This window comes from Eptatretus burgeri, chromosome 4 (assembly GCF_056783735.1).
Source record: "Eptatretus burgeri isolate ZD-2024b chromosome 4, Ebu_testis_v1, whole genome shotgun sequence".
In the NCBI taxonomy this organism is placed as follows: Eukaryota; Metazoa; Chordata; class Myxini; order Myxiniformes; family Myxinidae; genus Eptatretus; species Eptatretus burgeri.
Window position 1 is genome coordinate 66,605,258 of NC_140964.1, and position 27,120 is coordinate 66,632,377.

Genomic DNA, 27,120 nt, shown 5'->3' on the forward strand with positions numbered 1-27,120 from the left:
ATATATGTATATAATATTGTTTCGGGGTCGGGTGAGAACGGCCACAAGGTGGGGAAAACTAAGTCGATTCCCACCAGACTCCCCGGAATTGTAGGCTGTCGCTCACGGATAATTCCGTGACGCAGCGGGTAGCTTAACCGACCGTGGACGCCAATACCTCAACCGCTTGGCGTAGGGTCCTCCTGTCTAGAAACAAGTTACCTAATTAACCACGTGGTTTCGACTACCGGGAACCACGCCCTCTGTACGCCTTGCCCGAACCGGATCACGCTACCAACTACCGACTACCTTTCCGGATCGGATGCAGTCGAGCGGCACTGCCCAGGACGTACGGCCAAGAAGGAACGGATTATCGGGAATAAAGACCCGGCTAAACTCAGATTCGAACCATGCTGGACCAATGGAGGAAAAGACAACAACGAGCTGGGAACATTTCTGCAATTATTTATTTACAATAAAGCAATTATTTATTTACAATAAATAAATAAATAATTTACAATTATTTACTAACAAATGCATGTGGCACAGGAAAGAGGTTTATTGGGTATGTTACGCAGGGGAAGGTGAGAGAGGGTTGGTTCGACAATTATGCAAGCAACTTATAAAAGCAGACACAGTGCAGACTTGACTCGAGATTAATAAAGCAACAATCACAACAATAAAGATTTTACACAGGCTTATCGAATGGACAGGCACCAACACTCTCAGACACAGTCAGACAAAATAAACCCAATGAAAAGAAAAGGGGGACCTTTTTGCAGGAAGGAAGGGAGGCAGTTGAGGTCACAGTTTTTGGGACCTGAGCGTTTCGGGGAAGGGATGCTCTAAGGTGCAGCACCCGACAAAAGCTGTGCAGTTCGGTCCACAGCCGCACGTGTGGTAATTTTGTCTGGCGGAGTCCAAAGAGGCGAGGGATGAGCAGTCGGCAGGACCAGATTAGAGGCTTGGTTGAGGTCCTTCGCATCCACCAACTCAGACTTGTCCCTTTCAAAAACCAACCGTGACCTTTCAAATCCAACGACAACTTTCCCATTCAATTCAACCTTCCCTCACATCCAACTACACTCTGAGGATTGTCCCGTACTTTATAGATCACAGAGTTCGGGGTGGAGCCATGGCGAAGCCGACGTCATTGTCTGTCCCGATTGGACCGGGCCTTCATGTGGTCCACCTTTCTGGGCGGAGTTTCGGCCAGACACTGGTAAGGACCGCCCACAACACGGTGTCTGGGTTTGGGAAGGTGAATGGTGGCGCAGCGACTATAAAGAACCTCAGGATTCTGCCTCAAAACGAGTCTGTAGACAGCGGGTAGACGGTGGAAGCGCTTGTCCAGCCCAAAGTGCCCGTCGGGATTTGGGTTCAGGAGATGAGATGAGGGTAGCAAGTGAGATGAAGGTACCGTGGATCAACGAGAAGGGGAAAGATTATTTATAATTTTAACTAATAGCCCATCGCAATGCACCCCCATGTCTTGGCACTACACACAAGGAAGGGATCTATCTGCACGTATACGAATGGCATAACTAACTCGGGACAACTGAATGTTGTATGCACACGCTTCCGAGAACCGTAACAATATATATGATATACGATATATATATATATATATATATATATATATATATATATATATATATATCTATATATATATATATATATATATATATATATATATATATATATATATATATATATATATATATATATATATATCTATATATATATATATATATATATATTGTAGGCTGTCGCTCACGGATAATTCCGTGACGCAGCGGGTAGCTTAACCGACCGTGGACGCCAATACCTCAACCGCATGGCGTAGGGTCCTCCTGTCTAGAAACAAGTTACCTAATTAACCACGCGGTGTATATATATATATATATATATATATATATATATATATATATATATATATATATATATATATATATATATATATATATATATATATATATATATATATCCCATATATTATTTCTGTTAACGTCTGTGTGTAATTTGACGTATCTTCTCCGAAACTGCCAGATGAGTTGTCGCCACTTTCGGCATGCGGGTGCTCTGTGGTCTAATGTACCGCATGGGTTATGTGAGATCGTGCCAGAGGGACAGGTTTGGGAATTTTTGGCGATTTTCTAACTTTTGCATTCGTTTGCATGGCGACGTGTGACATCACCGCTGAGAGGCGAAATGACGTCATGACATCATCGGTCATTCGCTGACGTCATTACTTCTGTCGTCGACAGACGGTCACCGCTGAGAGGCGTAATGCCACTCCGAGAAAACAGCGTCTGCAATGTAAAACCCGCTTCTGCACATGCTGACTACCTCAGAAGGTGAATTTGACACAAAAACATCGAACAAGAAACGTATATAAAGAAATTCGATAAATCACATTGTGAACACTGGATATATTGACGTCCTAACGAACCCTCACTTTCGAAACTTCGTGCAGAGTGTGGGTTTGGCTAGTATGTACATATATATGTATGTACATGTTTGTTTGTATATATATATATATATATATATATATATATATGTATATGTATATGTATATGTATATGTATATGTATATGTATATGTATATGTATATATATATATATCTATATATACCCACACTCCAACACTCCGAACTCCCCAGCTCTCAACGGGGCGTCTCTCCACTCCCACCGCCAACTGCAAGCCACGAACTCCAGCGCAGCACGAGCTCAAGCAACCAGCTCTCCACTGCTCTCAACTGCCTCCGAGCTCCCCACACCAACTCAACTGCCCTGTCGGCGAGCGAACGCGGATTTTTATAGCCCCAAGGGGAGGGGCTGCTCTGGGCTTCACCACCCGAAATCAGCGTCCTCCCCCTTTTCACCTTTGAACCTTCACCCCGGCTGGATCCGCCCCTTTCACTTCCGATTGCCCAGCTTCTTCAGAGGGTCAGGCCTTTTTGATCCGTTTTGCAAGTCATGCTTGCACGCGGATGTGGTTGAAATCACCGGCTTCACGCGGACGTGGTTGAAATCACCGGCTTCACGCGGACGTGATGGAAATCGCCATCAAACGAGGACGTGGGTTGTCGTTGTTGTTATTATTGTTGTTATTGTTGTTGTTTTTAAAATAAAAGATAGAAAAGAATAACACTACCTCAAAGATGCACAACCCGGCACACGAACAAACCCGTTATACATTGGTGGGGAAATCTAACCTGGAACACACACTTATCAAAATAACTGATCTTCGGGGAACCTGAATGGTGTTCTGTGAATTTTCACAACTGTAACAGTATATATTTATATCTACACATGATCGTCAGCGATACGTGCAGCGCACTATGCATAAGTTAGACTATCGTTGGGCATAGGTTGTGAATGCTGACATCAGGCTAAGCATTCGTTCGTATAAGTTATCTATAAGAACGAAACGTTCTGTGTCCGTTACTAATATGTTATGCATACGACCAACTCGTTATGAATACGTCCCAATCTTTAAAAAAATAAAACATCAAAAGTTCAGCGTAAGCCAGCGTTTTACAAACATTTTGATACGTTGCCATTGCTGGCTAAAACGTCAAGGTGTGACTGGGCCTTTAGCAATGCTCACTTCCTTGCATCAGAAAGTGCCTCTTCCTTTACTGCCATCATTAAGTTTTCAAAAACACGCATCCAAGATGTAAAAGGAATCAGGGGTTCACCCAGACTTTGTCAGTTGGAATACAACCAGTGGTGATAGAGTAAGGTAAGCCATCCTCATCACCAATATGTTGTATCTCAATGGGCAGCAAGAGCAGGTAGTTCAGCTCAACACTTTAATGGCATCTCTTCTCCAACCCTTCTTGACACATCACTCGCATGTCACGACTGGTTCAGCATCATCATTTCTGGTTCATCGTGCATTCATTAGTATTGAAGTAATTCCCAATACCACACTGGGCTAAGACTCAAACCCAGCCTAGACTGCTCAGAGGCAAATGCGCATACCTCTAGGCCATCCTGCCAGCCCAAATGGGATATCTTGGATATTTCAGCCTTGTATGTGATGTGCTCAGATGGCAATGCCAAGCAGTCCAACCAATTATGTCAGTATGGGTTGATTGCTGCAAGAATTTCTTTTGACTGCAGGAATACTTTGATCAGGATCAAATGTATCCAGACTTAGATCTTCGAATCGAATGCCAATTATTTCTGCTTGTTCATCGTACTTTTTCTTCAAGGTACTTTCGTTATCATGAATAGCGTTTTTTGTGGCATTATTTTATGTTGCTGTAAATGTTTGTTTTTATAACAGTAAGCTTATCGATTGAGCATTTTATTGGTAGGTACTGTATTAATTTTTTATCCTTATTTCATTGATATGTATTGTAATGTAATTGTATTGTTTTGTCTGCAGGAAGAAAGACAGCATGTACCACTGGAGAAAATCTTACTTGTGGCAGCGAAGGAGCGTGAGGCAGGGAACATCTTGTTCCGGGGAAATCAGTTCGGTCCTGCCTCACGCAAGTACCTGAAGGTACTTTGCTGTAATTACCCTTGCCAAATGAGAGGGTATTGCACTTGGGTCCGTCTGTTTGTCTGTCTCTGTCTGTATGTCTGTCTGTTTGTTTGTTCACACAGAACTTCAGTGTTTTTCTCCGCAACTGCTTGTTGGATCAAGATGGAATTTTCACCAGAGGAGCGACTATTAAGTAAAATGTTTTATTGATAATTATTACCTCATGGGTCATGTGGGGTGGCAGCCATGTTGGCAAAACGGAAAAACTTTGGAACCCTATCTCTGAAACCACACCAAGGAAAATATTGAAACTTGGCACATGGGAAAAGTATTCCTCATGGGGAATAAGTGATTTCCTTTTTTGGTGTCGTAGGTGCTGTGGTGGAAAACAACTCAATTTCCACACGATGGATCAGCACACAAAAGAGAATCTTTAATTTCGTATATATTCAGTGATTCAAAAAAAAAATATTTAAGGTGCAACTCAACTACTCTTCCACTTAAGAGTTGCTACTCAACAAGCCGGTGGTCAGTATTGAGGAACTGAGCACTCCGGTAGTCCCTGCAGTTCTGGATCACCCTCCAGCGACCATCAACGAGGACATGGTCAATCTCCTTTGCCAGAACCGCCAGCATTGGAATACCAAGTCCAGCGATGAGCTTGTGGGTGCTGAAACCATGAACCGGCCACCCTAAGTCCATGACTTCTTGCAAAGTCAAGGAACTTGGTGCTATTCAGGTTCACAGTTCCTGACCCATGGGGACCAACTCACGTCTCATAACCATCCCTATCAGCTCCAGTCAATGCATTGAAATCCCCCAAGGTCAGGTCAGGTATGGGAGCATGTGCCAGAACAGCACGTCGCTGCATCCACTTTCCGCCGGTACTCCAGGGGCCTCCGTCTGGCCATCCCCCAGGCAGATGCCAGGCCCATCCTCATCTCCTTGAGATGATGGTCAACCTGCTGCAACCATGAGGCACGTGGTTGGCCCACTGGCCTCCTCCACTCATGAGACTCCCTCGCTGAGAGAATCTGGTGAGCAGGATCAGCGTCAGGAAAACGAGCCACATGTCCATACAGCCGCAACTGACGCTCACGGACTATGCAGGTAACAAATCTCATCCGAGTCTCTCTCAGCAACTGCTCGTTGGACACAAAATCCGACCAGCGATAGCCAAGGATTCTCCGAAGAGACCTGGTACCAAAGGAATTAAGTCTCCGTCTCAGATCCTTGGTCAGAGTCCAAGTCTCGCACCCATAGAGCAAGACTGGAAGTACCAAGGACCTGAAGACTCGGACTTTCGTCCTCCCGCACAGGTACCGGCAGCGCCACACCCCATGATCCAGTGAATCCATGACTCCCCAGGCCCGACCCAGACGTCTCTTGACCTCTGACTTGCAGCCAGCAGAGACATGAATATCACTGCCAAGGTAAGTGAATCTCTCCACGGCTTCAACATCCTCACCACAAACAGACACAGACAGGACAGCAGCATCTAAGATGTCACCGAAAGCCTGGATCTTAGTTTTGACCCAAGAAACCCGTAATCCCAACGGCTCCGACTCCTCATTCAGCACCTCGAGGGCCCCCAAGAGGATGTCTAAAGTCTCCGCAAAGATGACTGCATCATCTGCAAAATCAAGGTCCGAGATCTTGACATTCCCAAACGATGCACCGCAACTTGATCTCTCCGACATCCTCCCTAAAATCCAGTCCATACAAGTGCTGAAAAGTGTGGGGGCAAGTACACATCCCTGAAGAACTCCATAAACAACTGGAAATAAGTCAGAGATGGTACCACCACAATTCACAGCACTCTCAGTACCAGAGTAGAGTTCAGACATCAGATCGATCAGTTTTGGTGGCACCCCACGAAGACCAAGAATCCTCCAGAGGACATCCCGATTCACTGAATCGAACGCTTTACAGAGATCAACATAGGCTGCAAGCAGCCCCTGCCGAAACTCTCGTCTGCGTTCGGTGAGGACACGAAGTGCAAGGATACGGTCAATCGTTGACCTCTTTGGTGTAAAGCCTGACTGCTCTGGACGCTGGTGCTCAAGCAGATGGTGGCGAACCCTATCAAGAATTATCCGAGCAAAGACCTTGCCCGGCACTGAGAGCAGCGTCACTCCTCGGTAGTTGTTGCAGTCTTGGCGATCACCCTTCCCTTTCCAGAGAGGGACAACAAGGCCGCTCTTCCAGTCAGTTGGGATGATGCCTGTGTTCCAGGCAGAGCACAAAACTGCATGCAACGACACGAGTGCAGCATTTCCACCAGCCTTGAGAAGTTCGGCATGGATGCCACAGATCCCTGGAGCTTTGCCCCATTTCAACTGGTTCACCGCAGCCCGTGTTTCCACAAGCGAAGGTCGACCACAGTTGATTTGAGGGTCAGCAACAGGGATTGTAACACCCTTGACGTCCAACTCGACAGCTGGGGGATCAGCCTGGTACAACCGCTCAAAGTAACCGGCCCAGCGGGCATTCACTTCAGACTGCTCTGTCAAGAGCCTACCACTCTCTACTCGAACTGCAGTGCTCCGAGGGATGGGCTTGGATGAACGTAATGCGCGAATTCCCCTGTAAGCGGGATGAGAATCACCTGTCCACAGGTGATGCTCTACCCCCTCGCAGATTCCTCGCACATAGGCCTCCTTGTCCATCCTCAGTGCACGTACAGTTTTATGCCTCAGCTCCCTGAACAGTTCAGCTCTGCCATTCAGCCTGGCCCTGCGACTCTGGTCAATGGTATCCAGTTTCCCTTGAGAGACAAATTCTTCTTTGCCCTGCGGTGAGCTCCAAGGCATCCACCGGCAACATCAAGGACGGTGGTCTTGAAAGCGCTCCACAACTCTTCAGGACCCCCCAAAGCACCCAGACCCCCCAAGTGTCCACTCAGCCTGTTCGCAAACTCCTCAGCTACTCTCTCATCCCTGAGCTTGGCAACATCCAGCCTAGGCTGGGATGGTACCATTCTCCAGGATTTAAGGTGCAGCTTTAGAGTTGCTACAACAAGCCTGTGGTCAGTATTGAGGAACTGAGCACTCCGGTAGACCCTGCAGTTCTGGATCATCCTCCAACGACCGTCAATGAGGACATGGTCAATCTCCTTTGCCACACCGCCAGCGTTGGAATACCAAGTCCAGCGATGAGCTTGTGGGCGCTGAAACCATGAACCAGCCACCCTAAGTCCATGACTTTTTGCAAAGTCAAGGAACTTAGTGCTATTCTGGTTCATAGTTCCTGACCCATGGGAACCAACACACACCTTATAACCATCCCTATCAGTTCCAGTCGATGCATTGAAATCCCCCAAGACTAGAAGTGTATCTCGTCTGGGGCACTGATCAACCACAGACTCGAGTGTGGCGTAGAATGCCTCCTTCACGGTGAGATCACTCGCCTCAGTCGGAGCATAAACAGAGACCAGGGAAATGACACCTAAGGAGTGACGAATCCTTTATCTCATAATACGCTCGTTGACCGGTGTTACCTCAATTATCATTGGTGTCAGCTTATTGGACACAGCTACAGCAACTCCTTGGGCATGGTAACCATCAGAGCGACCAGACCAATAGTAGGTGTAACCACCCGCCATGATCTCACTGCAATCTGGTCTCCGAACCTCAGAGAGAGCTGCAATCCCGATGTCCAAACGCTTGAGCTCAGATGATAACAGAGACAGGTGATCATCCTCTCTTCGGGATAGGACATTCCAGGCACCCACCCCAAGGGACCTCCTCAGGTTAACCCAAGGAGACCGCCGTCTGGTGGACGACACCTCAGCACCACTCCGACACACTCTCCCGCAATCTGACCCAGGTATGTTACCCCGTGGTTTCCCTCCTATCATCAAAGATTGGGGGTCCCGAAGGCTTTGCCCCAATCCCGTCATCCGGTGAGCTGCCCTGCGAAGGGAAGCTGCACAGGAGGTACTCCCACGGAGTGGGTTTTCAGATTTTTTTGCGTTTTTGCGTTTTGCGGAATGAAGGGTTTTACGGTGGCCGGAGTGCAAATCCTGCCACCAACCTCCTAATAAGAAGTAACCCAACTGCAGGAGGACATCCGCAGACACAGTTGGGCACTAGATATGGATTGCCGTTGGCTAACAAGGAGCTCCTCCACCCTTTGACAGGTTTTATTTTTGATCCTGCTGGGTGTCCATATCCAAACACCCTCCTCACCAAAAAAACCTGGTGGGGGAGACTGTTTAGTTGCTGACAACCTGACCATGGAACATGTTAGTATAGGTTTACATGATACCTGCAGCAAGTCACAGAACTAATCTGGCCTGACCTGACGAAGAGGGGATGAGAGAACTCCATTTAGGGCCACATGTTTGCTGCGACAAGAGAGTAAATCTGCGAGCCATGAGTGGAGATGGCATTGGATACCATAGGAAGAGAGTTTGGTGAGCAGGGCAGGGTGCCAGACTGTGTCAAAAGCACGTGATATGTCGAGGGATATGGCTCTGATTTCATGTCTAGCATTGAGGACCTCCATCCATTGTTGGGAGAGCAGAAGCAGCATATCCAGGGTAGAGTGACCTTGTCTGAAACAAAATTGATGATTGGAAATCAAGCCATTGTAGAAGAGCAAGGATTTAATGTATGAAGCGATTATGGATTCCATAACCTTGCTGATGATTGTGAGAAGGCTGATTGGTCTGTAGTTGTAGGGATATGTTTTTGCACGTTTTTATGCAGGGCGGTAATGTTTGCTGATTTCAAAGCAGATGGCAGATGACAGATGACAGATGACAGATGACCTTGAGCAAATGAGAGGGTGAATAGAACAGAGAGAGGGTGAGCAAGAGCAGAGGAGCAGGTTTTTAGGACACGTGGGCTGAGCATTTTCACGTGCGGTGTCAGCATTGCGGCCATTTGAGGTAAGGGAGGGGATGGAGGGGGAACATCCATCAGAAACAGATTTGATTAGATGCCACCAGGATTTGGAGGAGGGAGAGAGGTTTCAGAGTTCAGACTTGAACTTAGAAAGATGTTGTTTTCTGGCTCTACTGAGGGTAGACACACTTTTTCTGAGCTTTGTGGAAGGAACTGAGATTGCCCTCAGTTGGGTTTGCTCTCCATGAGGCAAAGGGAAGTTGTTTCAGGACAACTGCCTCACCACAAGCTTCAGTGAACCATGGGTGGGAGGAAGGGAATGACAACTGAAGACTAGAGGGGATAAATCTGTGCATGAGAGAGAGCAAGTTTCTTTGAAAGAATTCCCAGGATGAATTGATGTTGGAGAAAGTAGCGATGGGAGACCATTCTCGAACCTTGATGGCTGCTTGGAGACCCTGCCAGTCGGCCTGAGCGAAATGCCAGACTCGACGGTGCTGAGGTGGTTCCCTGATAACAGCCAGAGAGATGTCCACTTTGACTTGACAAGGATGTGGTCAGAAGAACCAATTGGAGTGGAGGAAGAACAGCAGATATTTTCAGTGAAATTTGTCAAAATCAGATCCAGAAGAGATGGAGTACAGTTGGTTGAGGTCCGGGTCGGTAAGTTGACAGATTGTGTCAGTCCCAATGAGTCATGGAAGTCTTCTGCTGAAGTGCCATGGCAGGTGAGAGAGGTACCCACACCTAGCCAACTGGCATGATGACAATTGAAGTCACCACATATGAGGAAGAGAGAGTTTGGATGAGAGGACAGAAGTTGGTCCATTTTTTTGGATAGTGAGGTGTAAATGGAGTCATCACTGTTTGGTGGACGGTGCAGCACACATATATAAACATGAGGTGGGAGTGGAGGGGAAGCCAAAGCCAGAGGTATTCCTGGGGATATGGGTAAGTGCGGGCAGTGCATAGAGAGTGAGGAATAGAGTCTTTGATGAAGAGAGCAACTCCTCCACCGGGACGAGGCTCAGGTCTGTCATACCGGAGGAGGGAGTAACCAGGGAGATATACCTGGGAGTCAGAGATGTCTTGAGGGAGGAAAGTTTCAGTTCGGCAGATTATGTCTGGTTTGTCAGTGGCAACCTGAATGGAAAGATCTGTAAGGTTTGAGCGAATGCTCCGGATATTTGAGGTCCACACTGTTAATGAAGAGGGAGGGGAGGAGGTTTTGGGTACAGATGATGGGAGGGGAGGGGGAGGGTAGGACAAGGGAGCAGGGGAGGAGGTAAGGAGAGTTGCTGAAAGAGTGTGGGGGATTTCAGAAGAGCCAGGGGAGGGGGTGGATGAGGAGGAAAATAGGCTCTGTGGTGTTGGATTGAGGTACAGTGGGGAGTAATAGGAGAGGGGGCAGAAGGCAGTTGAGGATTTGAGGAGGTAGATTGATGAGATGGAGGTGAGAGGGCAGGGGAAGAAGGCAACTTTGTAGATGTGTGTATGTGGGGGGGGGCAAGTTTGAGAAGGGGGAGTGATGGGGTGAATCACTGAATGGTGGGAGAAGGGTGAGTGGGGAGAGTTGAGGGAGAAATGTGAGGGGAGTTTTTGAGAAAGGTGAGGGGGAAGGTTGGAGGGAGAAGAGTGTGATGAGGGAGGGGTGAGAGGGGTGAATTGGCACTGAAATTGGGGAAAAAAGAATGATCGATGGAAAGCGATCAAGCAAAGCCAATTGGGGTTTTTAATATTTTTTGCTCGGAAATGTGACTGAAGACATTTCTTGAGGGATGTAGTCCAGCGGAAATGTGAAAAAGCACGTTGTTGCGTCATGAATTTTTATTTTTTATTTTTATTTTTTATTTTTGGTTGATTCATCATCTCTGAACTATCCTGAATCAGAATCAGCCGGGTGCCAGACTCGCACCCTTGAGGAATTTTTTTTAGAGGCAAAAAAACAAAATGGCCACCACCAACTTTCGATAAATTCTGTTTTGGGCTTACACACACAACTTTGGTGTCCCCCACTATGTTTTCATGGTCAAGGAATCCGATAATGATAAAATTGAAGGTGTATATATAAGACCTGTCTCGTTTTCAAGATGGCCACCATTTTAATATGAAAAATGGCTATTTTGCAGTTCCACTGATCACTTCGAGTAAGAAATTGAATTTGATGAACCCTCACATATTAATACTACGTACAATAATAGTCAATGACAGCTGAATTAACTTACTTGCAATGATCAAAGAATTGATGATTATGTTGGAATATGATTTTTACACAAATATATCTGGATACATGTGGATAGTTGACTATGACTTTGGGTTATGTCTTAAAGTATGTACATGTATATGATTTTGAAATTACCTTTTATTTTTAGGCAAACAAATATTAACTTTGTTAAGGATGCAATATTCTACATTATGTTCAATCTTCGTCATCGTCATCGTGATTAGCAGCTACTGCCCTTGTCTGTTCGTTACAACAGTCTGATCCAGCATTACAACTGCAAAATATCGAACATGACATCTGTGCTGCCACACAACAACACCTCCCGGTGGAACATGGCCGGCTGGTGGAGCATCCACACTTGATCAGCTGCAGAATGGTGACTGTTGCAGCAGACACATCAGGTGGAAGTGTGGTTGGACACAATGTCGCACCATCCTCACCTTCTTGCCATCCATATTTGATGGGATCCAAGTTCGGAGGGTCTGACTGAGTGGCTAATTTCCATATAATGACTTGGTGATGAGCACGATATACATGTTGAACAAAGGCATCATGCGATGGGGGCAACGACTTCAATTTCGGAGCAGAGGTAATCTTGGAGTTGGCCATCTTAGACTTCCACAACTGATACCGGTGTGTGGACATATCACCTTCGACTTTGGAACCATAACAGGCAGCAATGAAGGTGGTTGCCTCAGATATCATCTTTTCCTCATCTGTTTCCAGCTGACCAAGTAAGGTGGGATGATATTCACCCATGAGTACCTTCAGCGCTGTGGCCTTTCAATGCCAAACAAATACGACACAGTATCGCATCCGGTCAGAGCATGTACAGCAGGCAGATATTTGCCAATGCTTTTGTGTTTCAGTGCTGTTTGGCGAATGTCTACGTTCACCCTCCCATCACACGGACTCTCCATGCTGACATCCACAGTCATCTTCCTCAAGGTAGAAATGAATCAACAGGACAAAGACATCTGTATCGTATCGTCACACTTTGATGTGTGAGTCACCACTGACACCTGACACAATTCTAACTAAGTGATGGATGATGATGACATCTGCTTCTTCATGGTGTGTTTTCAGATCCTGTCTCTGGAAAGTGGAATTGTTCCATACTTGTACTGGTGTAGGATCTTTTCCGGTGATCACCAGTTTGGTCTGGTTGTCCACAATGTGGGTCATCAGATACTGACATATAAAATCGATCAGTTGTACCTTGTTGTTGGCTACATTTAGGACCACTTTTTGCGCTGGAAGTGTTGTATGTAAGTTGAGTTGATGTTTTCGACTTGAATCATGACCTGCGCGACTGGATCTCGTCATTTGTTTCGTGCTGATTTTGATGTACCTGTCGAAAATCAGGTATACATCACAACACTCCAGGTGGTATTTGATGGTTCCCATGAAGTTGATCACATAATCCTCAACTGTACCATTTGTGGGCCAATGTACAGTCCATAACATGGTGTATCCATTGATGATGACAGCATCTGGAACACCTTGGATTCGACTTGATTGCTCAACTTGGAGTTTCGTCTTCAGGATTGCTTTCGACTGAGCCCGCATCACACCGCTCTCATCAAACAAGGAGGCTGGGACAGGGGACAGTTTGTAAGAGAGGACATCCTTGATATCAATATCCCTGTATTGTTGGAGACATATGACTCGGGTGTAGATCAATTTGGTATTATGTACTGGCCTTCCATCCAGCTTGATGCTCTTTTTGGTCGAAGTCATCAGGGTCACTTTCTTGGTTAGTGTCTTGTTGAAGCTTGTTGGCCATCCAGATTCAAATTCCGCCCTCTGTTGTCGTCCAATCTTGAGAGAATCATCAACGTTTACCTTGTCTGTCGCATGAAACGTAGTAGTAGACGCCAAAAGTGTGTGTGTAAGTGCATTAGAAGTGAAGATATAGCTCAAAACAGAATTTATCGAAAGTCGGTGGTGGCCATTTTGTTTTTCGCCTCCAAAAAAAAATCCTCAAGGGTGCGAGTCTGGCACCTGGCTGATTCTGATTCAGGATAGCTCAGAGATGATGAATCAACCAAAAAACTTCATAATGACGCTAAAGCGCGCTTTGCCCTGAAATGGCTGTTTGGCATCTCGACTAATGCAATAAAGGCAAATTAAGAGAATGGAGAGAAGAAACGTCGTAACAGTTGGACTTTTTTGACAAGGTATGAAGGAGAGGTCGAATTGAGAGCAGTCTGTTGAAGTAGAAAAGGAGTTGTGAATTATGATACAGTCATGAGAACCACACGTGTGAAAGAGGAAGATGAAGCAGGATAAGAGATCGTTTTTACATAAGGTGAGGGAAAGGTTGAAGAAAAAAAAAATTGTGAGGTGAATGGTGACTTTGGATCGATAAACGTAGAGGGTGGAAACAGGTCACGTGGTTACGGGAGAAGCACGTAGTTATGGAGGTGTATAGTCAAAAGTGAATTAATTTATTTATCTATTTATCTTTCATAACGATTGCATAAGATTCAGAGAAGGAAAGGTTGAAGTAAAATCATGGAGGTATATGGTGAATTTGGATCGGTAAACGTGGAGTGAAGCTGATGGATTGATGAAAAGTATCAGGCAGTGGGTAGAGAGATACGTGGTTGCAGGAGGTGTATAGTTAGGAAGGATACAAGGGAATTTTTTTTTTGATGTATTTTTGAAGATTAGGTCAGGTTCGGGAATGGAAGGTTGTAGGAAGAAATCGTGAAGGTAATGGTGTGAGTGGGTCAGCTCAAATCGAAGAAAGATGGTGTGCCGGCAGAACGGCAGAAGGAGTAAGAAGAAGAAAAAGAATGATCGGGACTCGTGGGTATGCAGGGAGAAAAAAGGTACCTCTTCAGTTTGTACCATTAAAGAGGGGGTAATTTTCTCTCAAAGCATGAGGAAATCAGTGAAGGTGCCTTGAGTGAGGGCAATGTTGTAGTAGCACAACTGAAAGTACTATGATAACAAATAACATATCCAACAATTTTGTCCACCATCTTCCAAAGATCCCTTTTAGTCAAGAAAAATATTCCATCATCTGTATAATAAATATGAAAGTTAGCTTCTTCTTCTTTAATTTTGAATGTGTTCTAATTTGTCTGAGATACAAGTACAACATTCAAACCCAAAAAAAGGACAGGCTCCTCCTGCGGAACAAGTACTAAATCCAAAGCGATTCGATTTTGCACAGTTACCATTTGCATTGCAATCATTTTAACATTCATATCTGCTAAACTATCCACAGTATCATTTACAAGCAGTTCCAACGCAGCTGCCATTTTTTTTTTCCCCCAGCTAACTTTGCACTTCCGTACTGAGGAAAGATGGTCAGTGTTGGAAATACCCCGCTTATTTTGTTGCAAATTTTGAAATGGGGAATGGGTAAGTAAACGTACAAGAAGTACCACTTAATCAAAAATCACGTACCTGTCCAATTAATCAGAAAACAAATAAAATAAGTATTATTTAATGCTGCTTGTGGTGTCATTACACAATTTTCAATAATATAATTCTTACACTCTGACCTACTTAACATTAATTTCCTCATTCCATTAATTGATTTCATAATTGCCGTTGGTTGAGCCATTCTTTCTATTTCTGCATTATGTTTATGCAAATACCACGCTGATTTCCCTCATATTGATTTTCCCCTTACAGTTAGCTTTTGATTCCTAATATGTAATATTGACCAATCTGTCGATCAATTTAATAACATACTCTCATTTAATATAATGTAAATTCTTCAACTTAACATATCATCTCAAATCAATATTTACATCTAAATCTTGTAAAAACAACTGACACTGCACACAAAAAGGCTGTGAATGCCTCAACTTTGTGTTTGCTTCTAAATCTTGTGTCCGAAACCCATCACTTTCTGTACCAACCTTACCCAGTCACACCCAGCTGGTCCTGGACTCTGTCTTTTTTCCTCACAAGGTAGAAAGCTTGCTGTCAAACCTTGACTCAGATTCTGCAACCGGTCCAGACAGCATCAGCCAAAATGTCCTAAAAACCTGCTCCTCTGCTCTTGCTCACCCTCTCTCTGTTCTGTTCACCCTCTCATTTGCTCAATGCCATATGCCATCTGCTTGGAAATCGGCAAATATTACCGCTTTGCATACAAAAGGCGCAAAAATTGATCCCTGCAACTACAGACCAATCAGCCTTCTCCTAATCATCAGCAAGGTTATGGAATCCATCATCGCTTTAGACATTAAATCCTTCCTCTTCTCCAATGGCTTGATTTTGATCATCAATTTGGTTTCAGATCAGGTCACTCTACCTTGGCTATGTTGCTTCTGCTCTCCCAACAATGGATGGAGGTCCTCAATGCCGGACATGAAATCAGAGCCATATCCCGAGACATATCACATGCTGTCAATATGGTCTGGCACCCTGCCCTGCTCACCAAACTCTCTTCCTATGGCATCCAAGGCCATCTCCATTCACGGCTCGCAGACTTGCTCTCCTGTCGCAGCCAATGTGTGGCCCTAAATGGAGTTCTCTCATCCCCTCTTCCTTTCCAGGCTTGAGTTCCTCAAGACAGCGTTCTGGGCCCTGTTGTTTTTCTGGTTTTCATTAATGATCTCTCCGACTCTCTGGAAAATCCTCCTTCTCTCTTTGCTGATGACTCCGCCCTCTGCCATACCATCTGTCATCCCTCAGACCGGCAAGCAGCAGCGTCTTCACTCTCTGCAGATCTGGGTAAAATCACAAACTGGTCCGACACGTGGAACATCCTTCAATCCTGACAAATCTCACACTCACTATGTTTCTCCGAAAGGACCGTTTGGAACCCCCCCCCCCCCTATCTACTTTCTCAACAATCCTCTGGAAGAAGTCCTTTCATTCAAGCTTTTGGGTCTCATTATCTGTCATGATCTTTCCTGGGAAAGCCACATTTCTAACCTGGCCTCCAAAGCCAGTCGTCGACTGGGCATCCTCCGTCGTGCAAAGTTCTTCCTCGGCCCACCTGAGCTCCTGACCACATACAAAGCTTTCGTCCATAGCCTGATGGAGTATTGCTCTCCCCTCTGGGCTGGCGCTCCTGCCTCTCCCCTTTCTCAGCTTCACGCTGTGAAAACCAAGGCATTTAGGATCATTGGTATCTCCCAGGGTGAGGCTGAGTCTTTGGGCCTCTCACTCTCTCACCACAGGCAGTTTGGTGGTCTTTCGGTCTTCCATCGCCTCCTCTCCGGTCTCACCCCTCCTGCTCTGTCTGCGATACACCCCCACATATTTCCGCAGGGTGCTCAAGGTCCGCCAGCAAACCCTTTCTGGTAAAACTGCCAAAATTATGAATCACTGCTCACCTTCACTCTTTCATTCCTCTTTTTTTTCTGCCTTTGGAATATACTCACACTCTCTTCAATCCCATTCTTCTCTCCAGGTCTTCACAACAGCTATTCGCCACCACCTCTTATCTTCCCCCATCCAAAACCACGATCTTTTCTACCCCCGTTAATCCACCCCAAACCCACCTCCTTCAAATTACCTTCCTTCCCGAAAGTTCCCTGTAGTTAGTGTCCATCTTTTATACCGCATGTTCCCTGTCCCACCCCTCTCCCTTCCACAGATCTAATGTTTCTGTTCCGCACTGTTTTGTCCTTCCCTCTCCTGCCCCTCTTAGCTCCTGCCCCCCTTGTTGTGCGTTGTGTGTTAGCTCTCTTACGAGCCTCGACAATATACCAATTTTTTTTTAAATTTCTCAAACTTTTGTTTCCCTTTAATCGATAAACCCATGTCACGAGGTCCATAGCTGCAGTGATTGATAATATATCCATCAATCAATACAAGTTACCAATAACCAGCAGTGTACCTTACTGTGATATTATGGATCATTTGCCTGTGTTCCAAATTACTGGGTTTAAGGGTGCGGACTCTCATAACTCATTGTCACTTGAAGACCCCAATATAGCTTATAATACATTTAAATTAAGATTACGAGACTTTTATGATTAAGGTTTCTCAATTTGTAATTCCAAAAAAAAACTTGATATTAAACTGAACACCAGATGACTGACGGGCTGCCAAAATTGATCAAGAATAAAACGACGTATAAAAATTCCTTCATAAACCTTCAACTGATAACGAATCCAAATTCAAACAATTTCAAAACAAACTTAATCTGTTGACTAGACAAGCAAAACAAAATCACAAAGAGAAGTCCTCCCAGTACAACTCAAATAGCAAAGGAACCTAGTCTATAATTAAGCCATTAATTATAACCAAAAGAAACATGAAGGTTTGAATACCATAATGAATTGTTATGGAGAAAATGACACAATTTACACTAAAAATCTTTGGTGCTCTCAATGAGTTTTTGTTTTTCTTCTTCTTATGAGCTGCGTCGGAAAGTAGTTAACTCGGTTCCCGTACACAACCTCCACTAGTTATCAACTCTTCGCCATATTTATGTATATGACAACCAACCCAGTACATGCAAACATTATCATGATTATCACTTGTCCATCACTACAATACAGGTTCAAAGCACACTGGTGTGCTGTTGCTAGGTTGTTATAATTTCCAAAATAGATTCCCAAAAGAATTCAAAGCTAGGTTGCACATTGTTACATTAATTAAACAGGAGTAGTTAAACAAGAAAGGCTATCATTGTCATCACAGGGCGATCATTGAGGAGTCTTTCTTGGGACTCCCAGCTCTGCGAACTCCCCCATAGTTGGATTGGGTCCATGCCACTCGGCCTTGACATTTTACAGCAGTGTGAGTTGTCGAGCTGCAAAACTTGACAGTGTGTGCTGTCAGTCTCTTAAACAGAGCACTTTGGCTGCAGGGTGTTCCTTTGGGATAATTTGGGAACGAAAGCTTGACAACATGGTTAAATGATACAAAATTTCTCCAACAGTTAAAACAATACCAAATAAATGCTGACGTTGTTTCATCGATCTGATAAGTGTCCATTTCTTTGATAGTTAATGGAGCTGCAAAATGTCAAAAAATAATCTGTAATCAACCTTTCTCATCACCATTTGGAATTATTACATCCATCAACATTTTAAACCTCTGCACTGTCCATTTCTTATCCACTTCTCTCACTTGCCATGGCAAAATGCTATATATCCCATCACACTTACTCTGACCATCTAAATACAAATCCATTCCTGATCAAAACAAATAAATACGGTTGAATGAATTTCCACATCATGCCTACGACAACTCGCCTACTCACGAAGGAAACGTCTACATGGCAAAAAGTTTGGGTAAAGTTAATTTGCATATTTATCCAAGTTCTCTTAAACAGCTTTATGGTCTTATAAACAAAATACAGAAATACAGAATAAAAAAATATAAACAAACAAAAAAATAAATAATTGGACAGCAAAACAAAATTGTGGTCCAATTTAACTTGATTCATGAATTAACCCATTTAACAAAATATAGCGACAACATCGATGTTTTGGTTTCAGCCACTTGTGCAGGCAAGTTGACCTTGCTCGGCAAGCCCTTGGAATGTTCTTGTGATAAACATGCAAAGTCTGTGTGTCCAAAGAGCACTAGCTTTTGCCTGTCATAAGTTTTTGGCAATCTTAATTCATGGCAATCTTGCAGTCATTCCATAATTCTAATTTGAGTTCACATAATTTTATTCATGATAGGCAAGGAATTTTTTGCCTGCTTGGGTCGATAAAGTTTCACTTGAGTTTTGTGCTTGAATTGATATCCTCCTCTGATAAAGCCCATACTTGTTACTGAGCGTCTGTACAATCAAATGGTTACACTTGGTGGTTTGCTGTTGTTTTCCCAGCAGTAATTTGGGCAGGAATTTGTCTTTAACATCCATAAACTAATGAAGACAGGACACTTGGTTTCATGTCAATCCGAAGGATCACGCACACATTAATGAATTGCCCTACCTGCTAAACACCAATCGGGAGTTTTTGGGAAATGGTTGTGACTTTAAACTTCACATTTATCCGAGAATCATCATTAAACCATCTGTGTGGTCATCACACTCAATAACTACAATTTGAGAAGGCAAAAGGATTGCCTGTAACAAGTTAGCAATCAAATGATCACTCCTTACCGGATTGCCGGTGAATGTTGTAAATCCTCATTCATCACAAGGTACCATAATCATACACAACGACTTTACAAATCACATTAAAATCATTACAAATCACATTTCCACATTTAGATCACATTTCGAGTACAATGGTAAAGAGTCTCACGTCTCCGAGCGTGGCAAGCACACACTCCAACACGATGACCCCCACCCTCACAACTGTGCCACACTCCACCACCCACAGTGGGAAGGAGAGAGGCAGGACTACACACTGCACACAGCTGAATTGTAACACTCGGTGTGGTTGTCAAAAACAAGTTCACACACAGCAACCCACGAGGCCAATCGCCCGAACGCCGGAGAGGACATGCAAGCATGCACTCAATCATCTTAAGTCCTGCTCAAAGCGCTATTTCATTAACTTTTTCTCATAATGCCGGCGATAGCTCGCCTTCCCAAATGGACCCCGTTCAGAATATATTTTACTTTTACAATACAGCCTGGTGTTGGCTTAGTGGTTTGGGTGGCGGCTTGGGATCCTAGGGTCCTGAGTTCAAGCCCCGTTGGCCGCTAAATTAATACACCAGGGGGTTGACTAAGCCTGTCATCCTTCTGAGGTCAGCGAAATGAGTAACAGTGTGTACTGGTAGAGGGGCACTGCATCAGTGACACAGTCGCACTTCCAAGAAATGATAGCTACCCCGGCAGCTGAGCTGCCATACGCAAGAAGAAGAAGGACTTTTACAATTGTATATGTATGCAACGTACAGTGTTCAAAGCCAAAACAGCATGCAAAGTTATCTCACAGTGAGAAAACCTGAGCTTTAATCCATTATATGACAACCATGGCCTAATCACAGCACAAGTGAGGGATTCTCATATGGAACATGCATGACATTCCATTTGTGCACTATCTTGCCACTCTCAAGGCATAACGTGATTCAAGGCTCAAGACGCACTAAAATTGCCTGTCCAGTTGTGTGAAGATTCAAACCTCACCGAGACACATGTGCGCATATGTGAGGGATCATGCTTTAGTTGTTGCAATGTCATTTCTAACAAGGCAGTCATGTCAACATATGTAGGATTATGACATCGTACAGTAATCTTCAGTTCCTTATCGAGCCCACAATCGCTTCTAATTCAGATGTTAACCAAGATCGAATTCACATACACTACCTCTGTATTTGGTCTTAAAACACTCTCAACGGCATTTGTTTTGCACTCCAAATAGTCCGCATCATAACGTCAATGCTCTGTCTTTCAATACAAGTCATAAATCCAGTTATTTTGTTTAAATGCTGAAGCTACAATGGCGTGTGAGGAATCTGACGTGACCGTACCTCCTCTGAAATCAGCGATGTGCACCTCGCCTCATTCAGGGTCTTCACAGGGTACGGTGATGACCAATCCTTATCTCCACCTTCCATGCTTACTCATTGCCCATTAGCTTCACAGTTCACAATACACAACAGAGCACGTTTTATTCCATTGAAATCCACTGGACCCACGCATGCTCCATTTCAACACTCGCTTACTTAATGTAAAAAACTCAAATAATACAACACTTAGTACTACATGCAAATCAATGCATTTCAATACACATATAAATCAGATATAAATACCAACATACAAGAGCTCTTTCCTTTCAACTTATGACTAAAACAAATGCAGTTCTTTCAACTTGTACTTAAAAAGACAATAAATTTCACGCTTTGACTCTTCAGCTCAATTTATCTCTCCAGGTTGGAACACCCAAATTATGTCCTTAACACAAAACAACATTTCCAATCATATCGGGTTTACAAATCCGTAACACCTCCGTACAATAACAATGCAACAGTTTCACAGCAAGCAAACTGCCAGCGAGCACAATGAACAAACAGGAAGATCAAAAGAGGTAACTCGACAAGCATAAGTAACACTTAATACCTCCGTAACACTTATTCATTCTCCCCCTTTGGGACTTGAACCTCTTAACAAGCAGGGCCTCCAACCCTCTCCTGGGGGGCTTCGAGCCCCCACTTCAGGGGCCTCCAACCCATTTTTTTCCAAAATGAGCAGGGCCTCCAACTCTTTCCTGGGGAGGGGCTGACCGCCCCCCTCTTCAAGGACCCCCAACCCCTTAATCTTCGGCCTATCAGTAAAGGTTCTCCTTTGTTTTCCTCTCCTATCAATGGAGTACCACATTACCCATTTGGCTGAGAGATGCAGCATCCTATCTGAAGTAAGAGCAAGCATCTTAGTTCATGGCCACTTGCTTGCTGTTACGCCAGACGGTGCTATTTCCAGCCCTGCCGGGGTTTGCTTACCTGTCATGGTCACCAAATTGTGGTGGAAAAGAACTCGATGAACACATGATGGATCAGCATACAAAAGAGAATCTAATTTCGATTATACGGAGGAAGAACATTCAATGATTCAAAAAAGCATTCGAATGATCTCCACTAATAAGTTGCCTAAAGCAATCCCTCTTACACTCGTTTGACAGCCAAAAAATGGGAGGGTGAGATATTTGGCAATTCAACTATGGGAAGAGCTGATAAGCACAATGTGAAAGTTTGCAGTATGCATTCTCAAAACGCCCAGCCTGTTTCTTTGCAGTGAGCAATATCTTTTCCAGAGGAAGATAAAATTCTACTTAACTTGTATATTCATTGATATCACTATGGAGGTCAAAAGACTGTTGGGGGGAAAAGGGAAATTTTACTGATGGTCAATTCGACTTCAGTACAAAAGTATAACCTTATTTTATACTGTGTTCAATTAACAGCAATAAGTGAATATAATTGAGAATAAATGAATCTAATTATTTTTCTTCCACAGTACCTTCGTTATGACATCATAATTGCATATTTAGAACGCTATATCTGATCATTATGAAACTTTTTTGAGGGTCATCTCGAGATAGAATGGTCCACAGAAAAAAATTGATGACATCATCAGTCACGTGATTTGGCAGCCATGTTTTTTTTGTTTTTTTTAAACCTTCAAAAATCTTCTTCTCTGAAGTTGCTGAACAGATCGAGGTGAAACGTTACAAGAACGTCTGCGTATCCATGAGGAACAAAAGGTTCACACATATGACATCATGTCATAGGTCACATGGTTTGGTAGCTATATTGGATTTACCCTAAAACCTATAAAAATCTTCTCTAGAACGGCTGGACAGATCGAGGGGAAACTTCAGAAAAATGTTCCCCAAGCCTTGGGGATACCAGGGTATTCATAAATAATTGATGTCACATGGTCTGGCACCCATAATGGATTGAGCAAAAATCTTAAAAAAATTATTTTTCTTGTATCCCTGAATCAATCGACATGAAATTTCACAATTCTGATCTCGTAGTGATGGGAATATATGTTTTGCATTTCAACCTGATCGGACACTTGGTCTGGCAGCCAGAATTATTTTTTTTTGATCTTGTTTCTTTTTGATATATATATATATATATATATATATTTTTTTTTTTTGAATAAGGCTCACTTGGCTATGCCTGGATGGGTTTGGGGGTCGAGGAGTAGCAGTTGAAATGTGACTCTTATCGAGGTTCTTCCTGATGACATAATCTTTGCTTTTTGCTTGTTTGGGTTCCTTCTGATTACTCCAATGCAGGACTGTATCTATTTGGTATTCCCTTTGATTTGAATTGAATATATTTAATTTAATTCCATTCTCAATTCAATTAAATAATAATAAACGTCATGGGTCAGGGTCAGGTGTCTCGGGCCATCCTGTCAGCCCAGATCGGTTTTGCGGGGTTTCATCAAAGCGGGGTTGCATCAACGCGGGATGTCTTGGTACCCGGTCATCACAACCAGCAGTTATAAAGTGGCAGTTCGAGTTATGTCTATTCTTCATTCCATAACACACCAGTACACAAACACCACACAAAACAAATCTCTGATTGCTCTTTTTCTTGTTTCGTACAGGCCTCTAAGGTTTTATGCAATAGGTCATTTTTGTCAAGGGAGATACTCATAAGACTGGCGAAGACACCTGTTTTAAGATTTAAGCTCCAGAAGTGATTACATCTGTCCTTCATCCCCAGGCCTTACGTCTGTTACAAGATGCCCATCTATGCTCTGATGAGGAAGAGGCCAAGATGCAGGGGAGTCTGATCAAAGTACATCTGAACTTGTCATTGTGTGGGCTGCGGCGGTGCCTGCCACGCCATACATTCAAACACGCCTCCGAGGCCTTGCGCTTGCAGCCACAATGCATCAAGGCACTTGTGCGTCTTGGGCAGGCAGGTTTTTGGATGAAAAGTTGATAATAGTGATAAAGGAGTGATAAACCTCCTTTCCAAATTCTATAATGGATATTGCAAATCAGAATTACTTGTATAAATCTTGACAAAATGTTTCTTTAATGGTTGTTTTGCATAATGAATTGATGATAATGCTGTGTCCTGATAACTGGGATAGCTTAAAGGTAATGTACATGCCTTTGAGCTGTCTTGTCTATGTTTGATTCCTATCAGATTTATGCAGGAATTCAGTTACCTAAATATGTGCAAACTGTGTTGGTCTAGTGCTTTGCAAAAATGTGTTGCATCTTTGAGTATATGGTCATTTTGGAGGAGATGTTAAGGCCAATGACATCATCTGTTCGCACTTTACTGGTTTGCATAAAGAATCCCATTAGTACTTTTCAGAAGGAGTAGGCCATTCAAATTCCACATTCCTGCCTGACCACTGGGGGAGGCATTGGCAAACCAGCTCGTGTGGATTCTTTTCCAAGAAACTCCTTTGGTACCACCGAGATTCCATGTCGGAATACACTTTGTGTCATTGGATGCAAGATTTGTTACTTTTACTGAAACCTGGTCCCTTTCATGCAAGGCACTTGTCCTTTTTTGGCAATTGTAATCATTACCCTTGTTGACTACACTCAATGCAGTATGTGGACTAAATTGAGCTGAAAGATTGTTTGTAGTCCTGCAAGTTTGTGTTCAAATTGCTGGACATTTAAACCATCAAAAATTAGACATTTAAATGTTTCCTGAAATTAATGCCAATTGCTGATTGGAGCTAAAATGAATGCAAAACATTAGTTCACTAGAATGGCACGTGGTAGAGCACATACGTCTGCTAGGCTGAACAGTTTACGTCTTGTATCCCACTGATGGGCCGGATTGGGATCCGGACCTCCAAAATCTAATCAGCTTGTTCTTTTCACCTACCCAACTCATCCACCAAGTTTCGCCGAACGTCCACAACTTTTTGAAATATCATGCTATATATTATATATCATTTTTGGCCCTATCTCTCAATGGTGAAGAATCACTTACACAATAAAAACATTATTGTATGCAGATCTGAATTTGGATCTTCATCATAATCAAATCAGTTCATCCTTGGCAGACACCCAACCTGCCCACCAAGTTTCGTTCGAATCCATCCATAACTTTTTGAGATATCGTTTCACATATCGTTTTTAGCTCTGCCACTCAATGGCGAAGAATCGCTTTAAAAATTCCAGTATCTGTATCCGTGTCTTCAACAAAATGCAATCATTTCATCCTTTCCATACACCCAACCTGTCCACTAAAGTTTGTCTGATTCTGTCCACAACTTTTTGAGATCACAGACAGACAAACAGCAGTGAAAAAATAAAACAAAAAAACTTTTGGTGGTGGAGGTAACAAGCACTGTTAAAATACAATAAACTGTTATCATTTTGAAATCGTGCTCTTTTCATCATAAAGCAGTGGTTCAAATTTCTACAACAACCAGGTTGCCTTAACAGTTGACGAGGACATGGCTTTGGTGCCATCGCCAAGATATGAGCAGTGCCAATTATGGAGTGAGCGTGAGTTAAGCCAATCAATGTTGTTTTCCCATGTAATTGTGTGTGATGGTTGGAGCACATTGTCATTGTTATGATTTAATGGATGGTGTTGTGCATGCTATTCGTGACTGATAATTGTATTAGGTGGGAGGCAAATGCACAGCCGAGGGGTGGTGGTGGGAAGCGGACCAGGTGTAGAATCACTTAAAACCGTTTGTGATTTGAAGGGGTCTTTTGTATATCAGTGTAGGGCAATGAGAATGGTGAGCGTAACTGTGTCATTTTAGACAAAGTTGCTTTGATCAGATTGTCCATGTGCTGAGAATGAGTTTCACCATGATGTTTACAAAGAGCAAAACTGGATCCTTGAAAGCCCATTCATTGCACGGACCTGTTATGAAAATATCCCACTTTTACAGAATTGTAATAATTCCATGAATATGAAAGAGTAGCAAGCAATAAGTAATTGCAACTGAATGCTTAATTTATTATCAAAATTATTGATTACGCAAAATGAAAAAAAGTGCAAATTGTACAATGTATAGGTATTATTACATACGTGATCCCGTTGCTTTTATTTACAAAAAGGCTACACGTTACTTTCATGCCAACTTACAAAAAAATTTTTTTGATGCTTCTGTAGCTGAAGGCTGGAGGCATTATGTTTTCTGGTTGTCTGTCCATCCATTATCAGTTTAAAATTTTTTTATTTTTTTTTACCACGACAACTTCAGAACCACTGAAGAGATTTCAACCAAAGTTGGCTCAAGTATGCACTGGAATGCGAAGATGAATTGATTACATTTTGGGTTCAAAAGGTTAAAGCTGTAAGTGCATATGACCTTTAATTGAAAATATTTTTTGCTACGATAGCTTGCTCCCCATTTTGTGACTGTGGAATATCGTTCCATTTGCTCTCTAATAGTCCTTGCAACTCACACTTTTGATCTTCTCAGTTTCTGTCATCTATGAAGTACAAATGTGGAAAGAGAGGGCTTGCAACAATGAACTGCAGTTTGGGCATTATTATACAGACTTCAAAAACTGGAAATGCAAATGAAGTTGATTTACCTCATCATGAAAGACCATTGCTTGATTATGATAATTATTTCTGAGAATTTTAAACCATGGAACTCATTTCCTTTTCTCATTTCATTTCAACACCAAGCCTGGTGTCGGCTTCGTGGTTAGGGTGGTGGCTTGGGATCCTAGGGTCCTGAGTTCAAGCCCCGTTGGCTGCTGAATTAACACCAGGGGGTTGACTCAGCCTGTCATCCTTCCGAGGTCGGCGAAGTGAGTACCCAGTGTACTGGTCCCGGTGTATGCCCCGGTTAGAATAGGTGTACAATATCCCCGTGTGTGTCGTAAGAGGCGACCAGGGTTGGCGTCAGGAAGGGCATCTGGCCATAAAACATTGCCTCAAGAAAAAAGCCCAACCCCTGCACAGCAGGGAAAAATGGCTGTAAAAACGGTCATTTTTTTTTGTACTGCATTTCAACACCAAAATGTTTCGGGCTCTCAATTCACAATCATTCTGTCTCTATCTATTTCTTATGCAATGTATTATTTAAGCACACAATATCAAAGTACTTCTCATTGTATGTGCTTCGTGTATATATATATATATATATATATATATATATATATATATATATATATATATATATATATATATATATATATATATATATATATATATATATATGACAATAAACTCATTATTATTATTTTCTACAAAACTTAAAACGAC

General features: G+C 43.2%; 1 protein-coding gene across 3 annotated transcripts in view; it reads left to right on the plus strand.

Moving 5' to 3' along the window:
- LOC147028261 (inactive peptidyl-prolyl cis-trans isomerase FKBP6-like) overlaps positions 1-27,120 on the plus strand; it is a 116,021-nt gene that overhangs the window by 48,180 nt on the left and 40,721 nt on the right. For 2 of the 3 annotated variants that reach the window (XM_085878511.1, XM_085878512.1), the window contains 2 exons: positions 4,378-4,497; positions 23,629-23,826. In XM_085878511.1, the coding sequence (XP_085734637.1) occupies positions 4,378-4,497; positions 23,629-23,826 (318 nt within the window). The remainder of the gene's footprint in view (positions 1-4,377; positions 4,498-23,628; positions 23,827-27,120) is intronic. The other variant, XM_085878514.1, reaches the window with a different exon arrangement.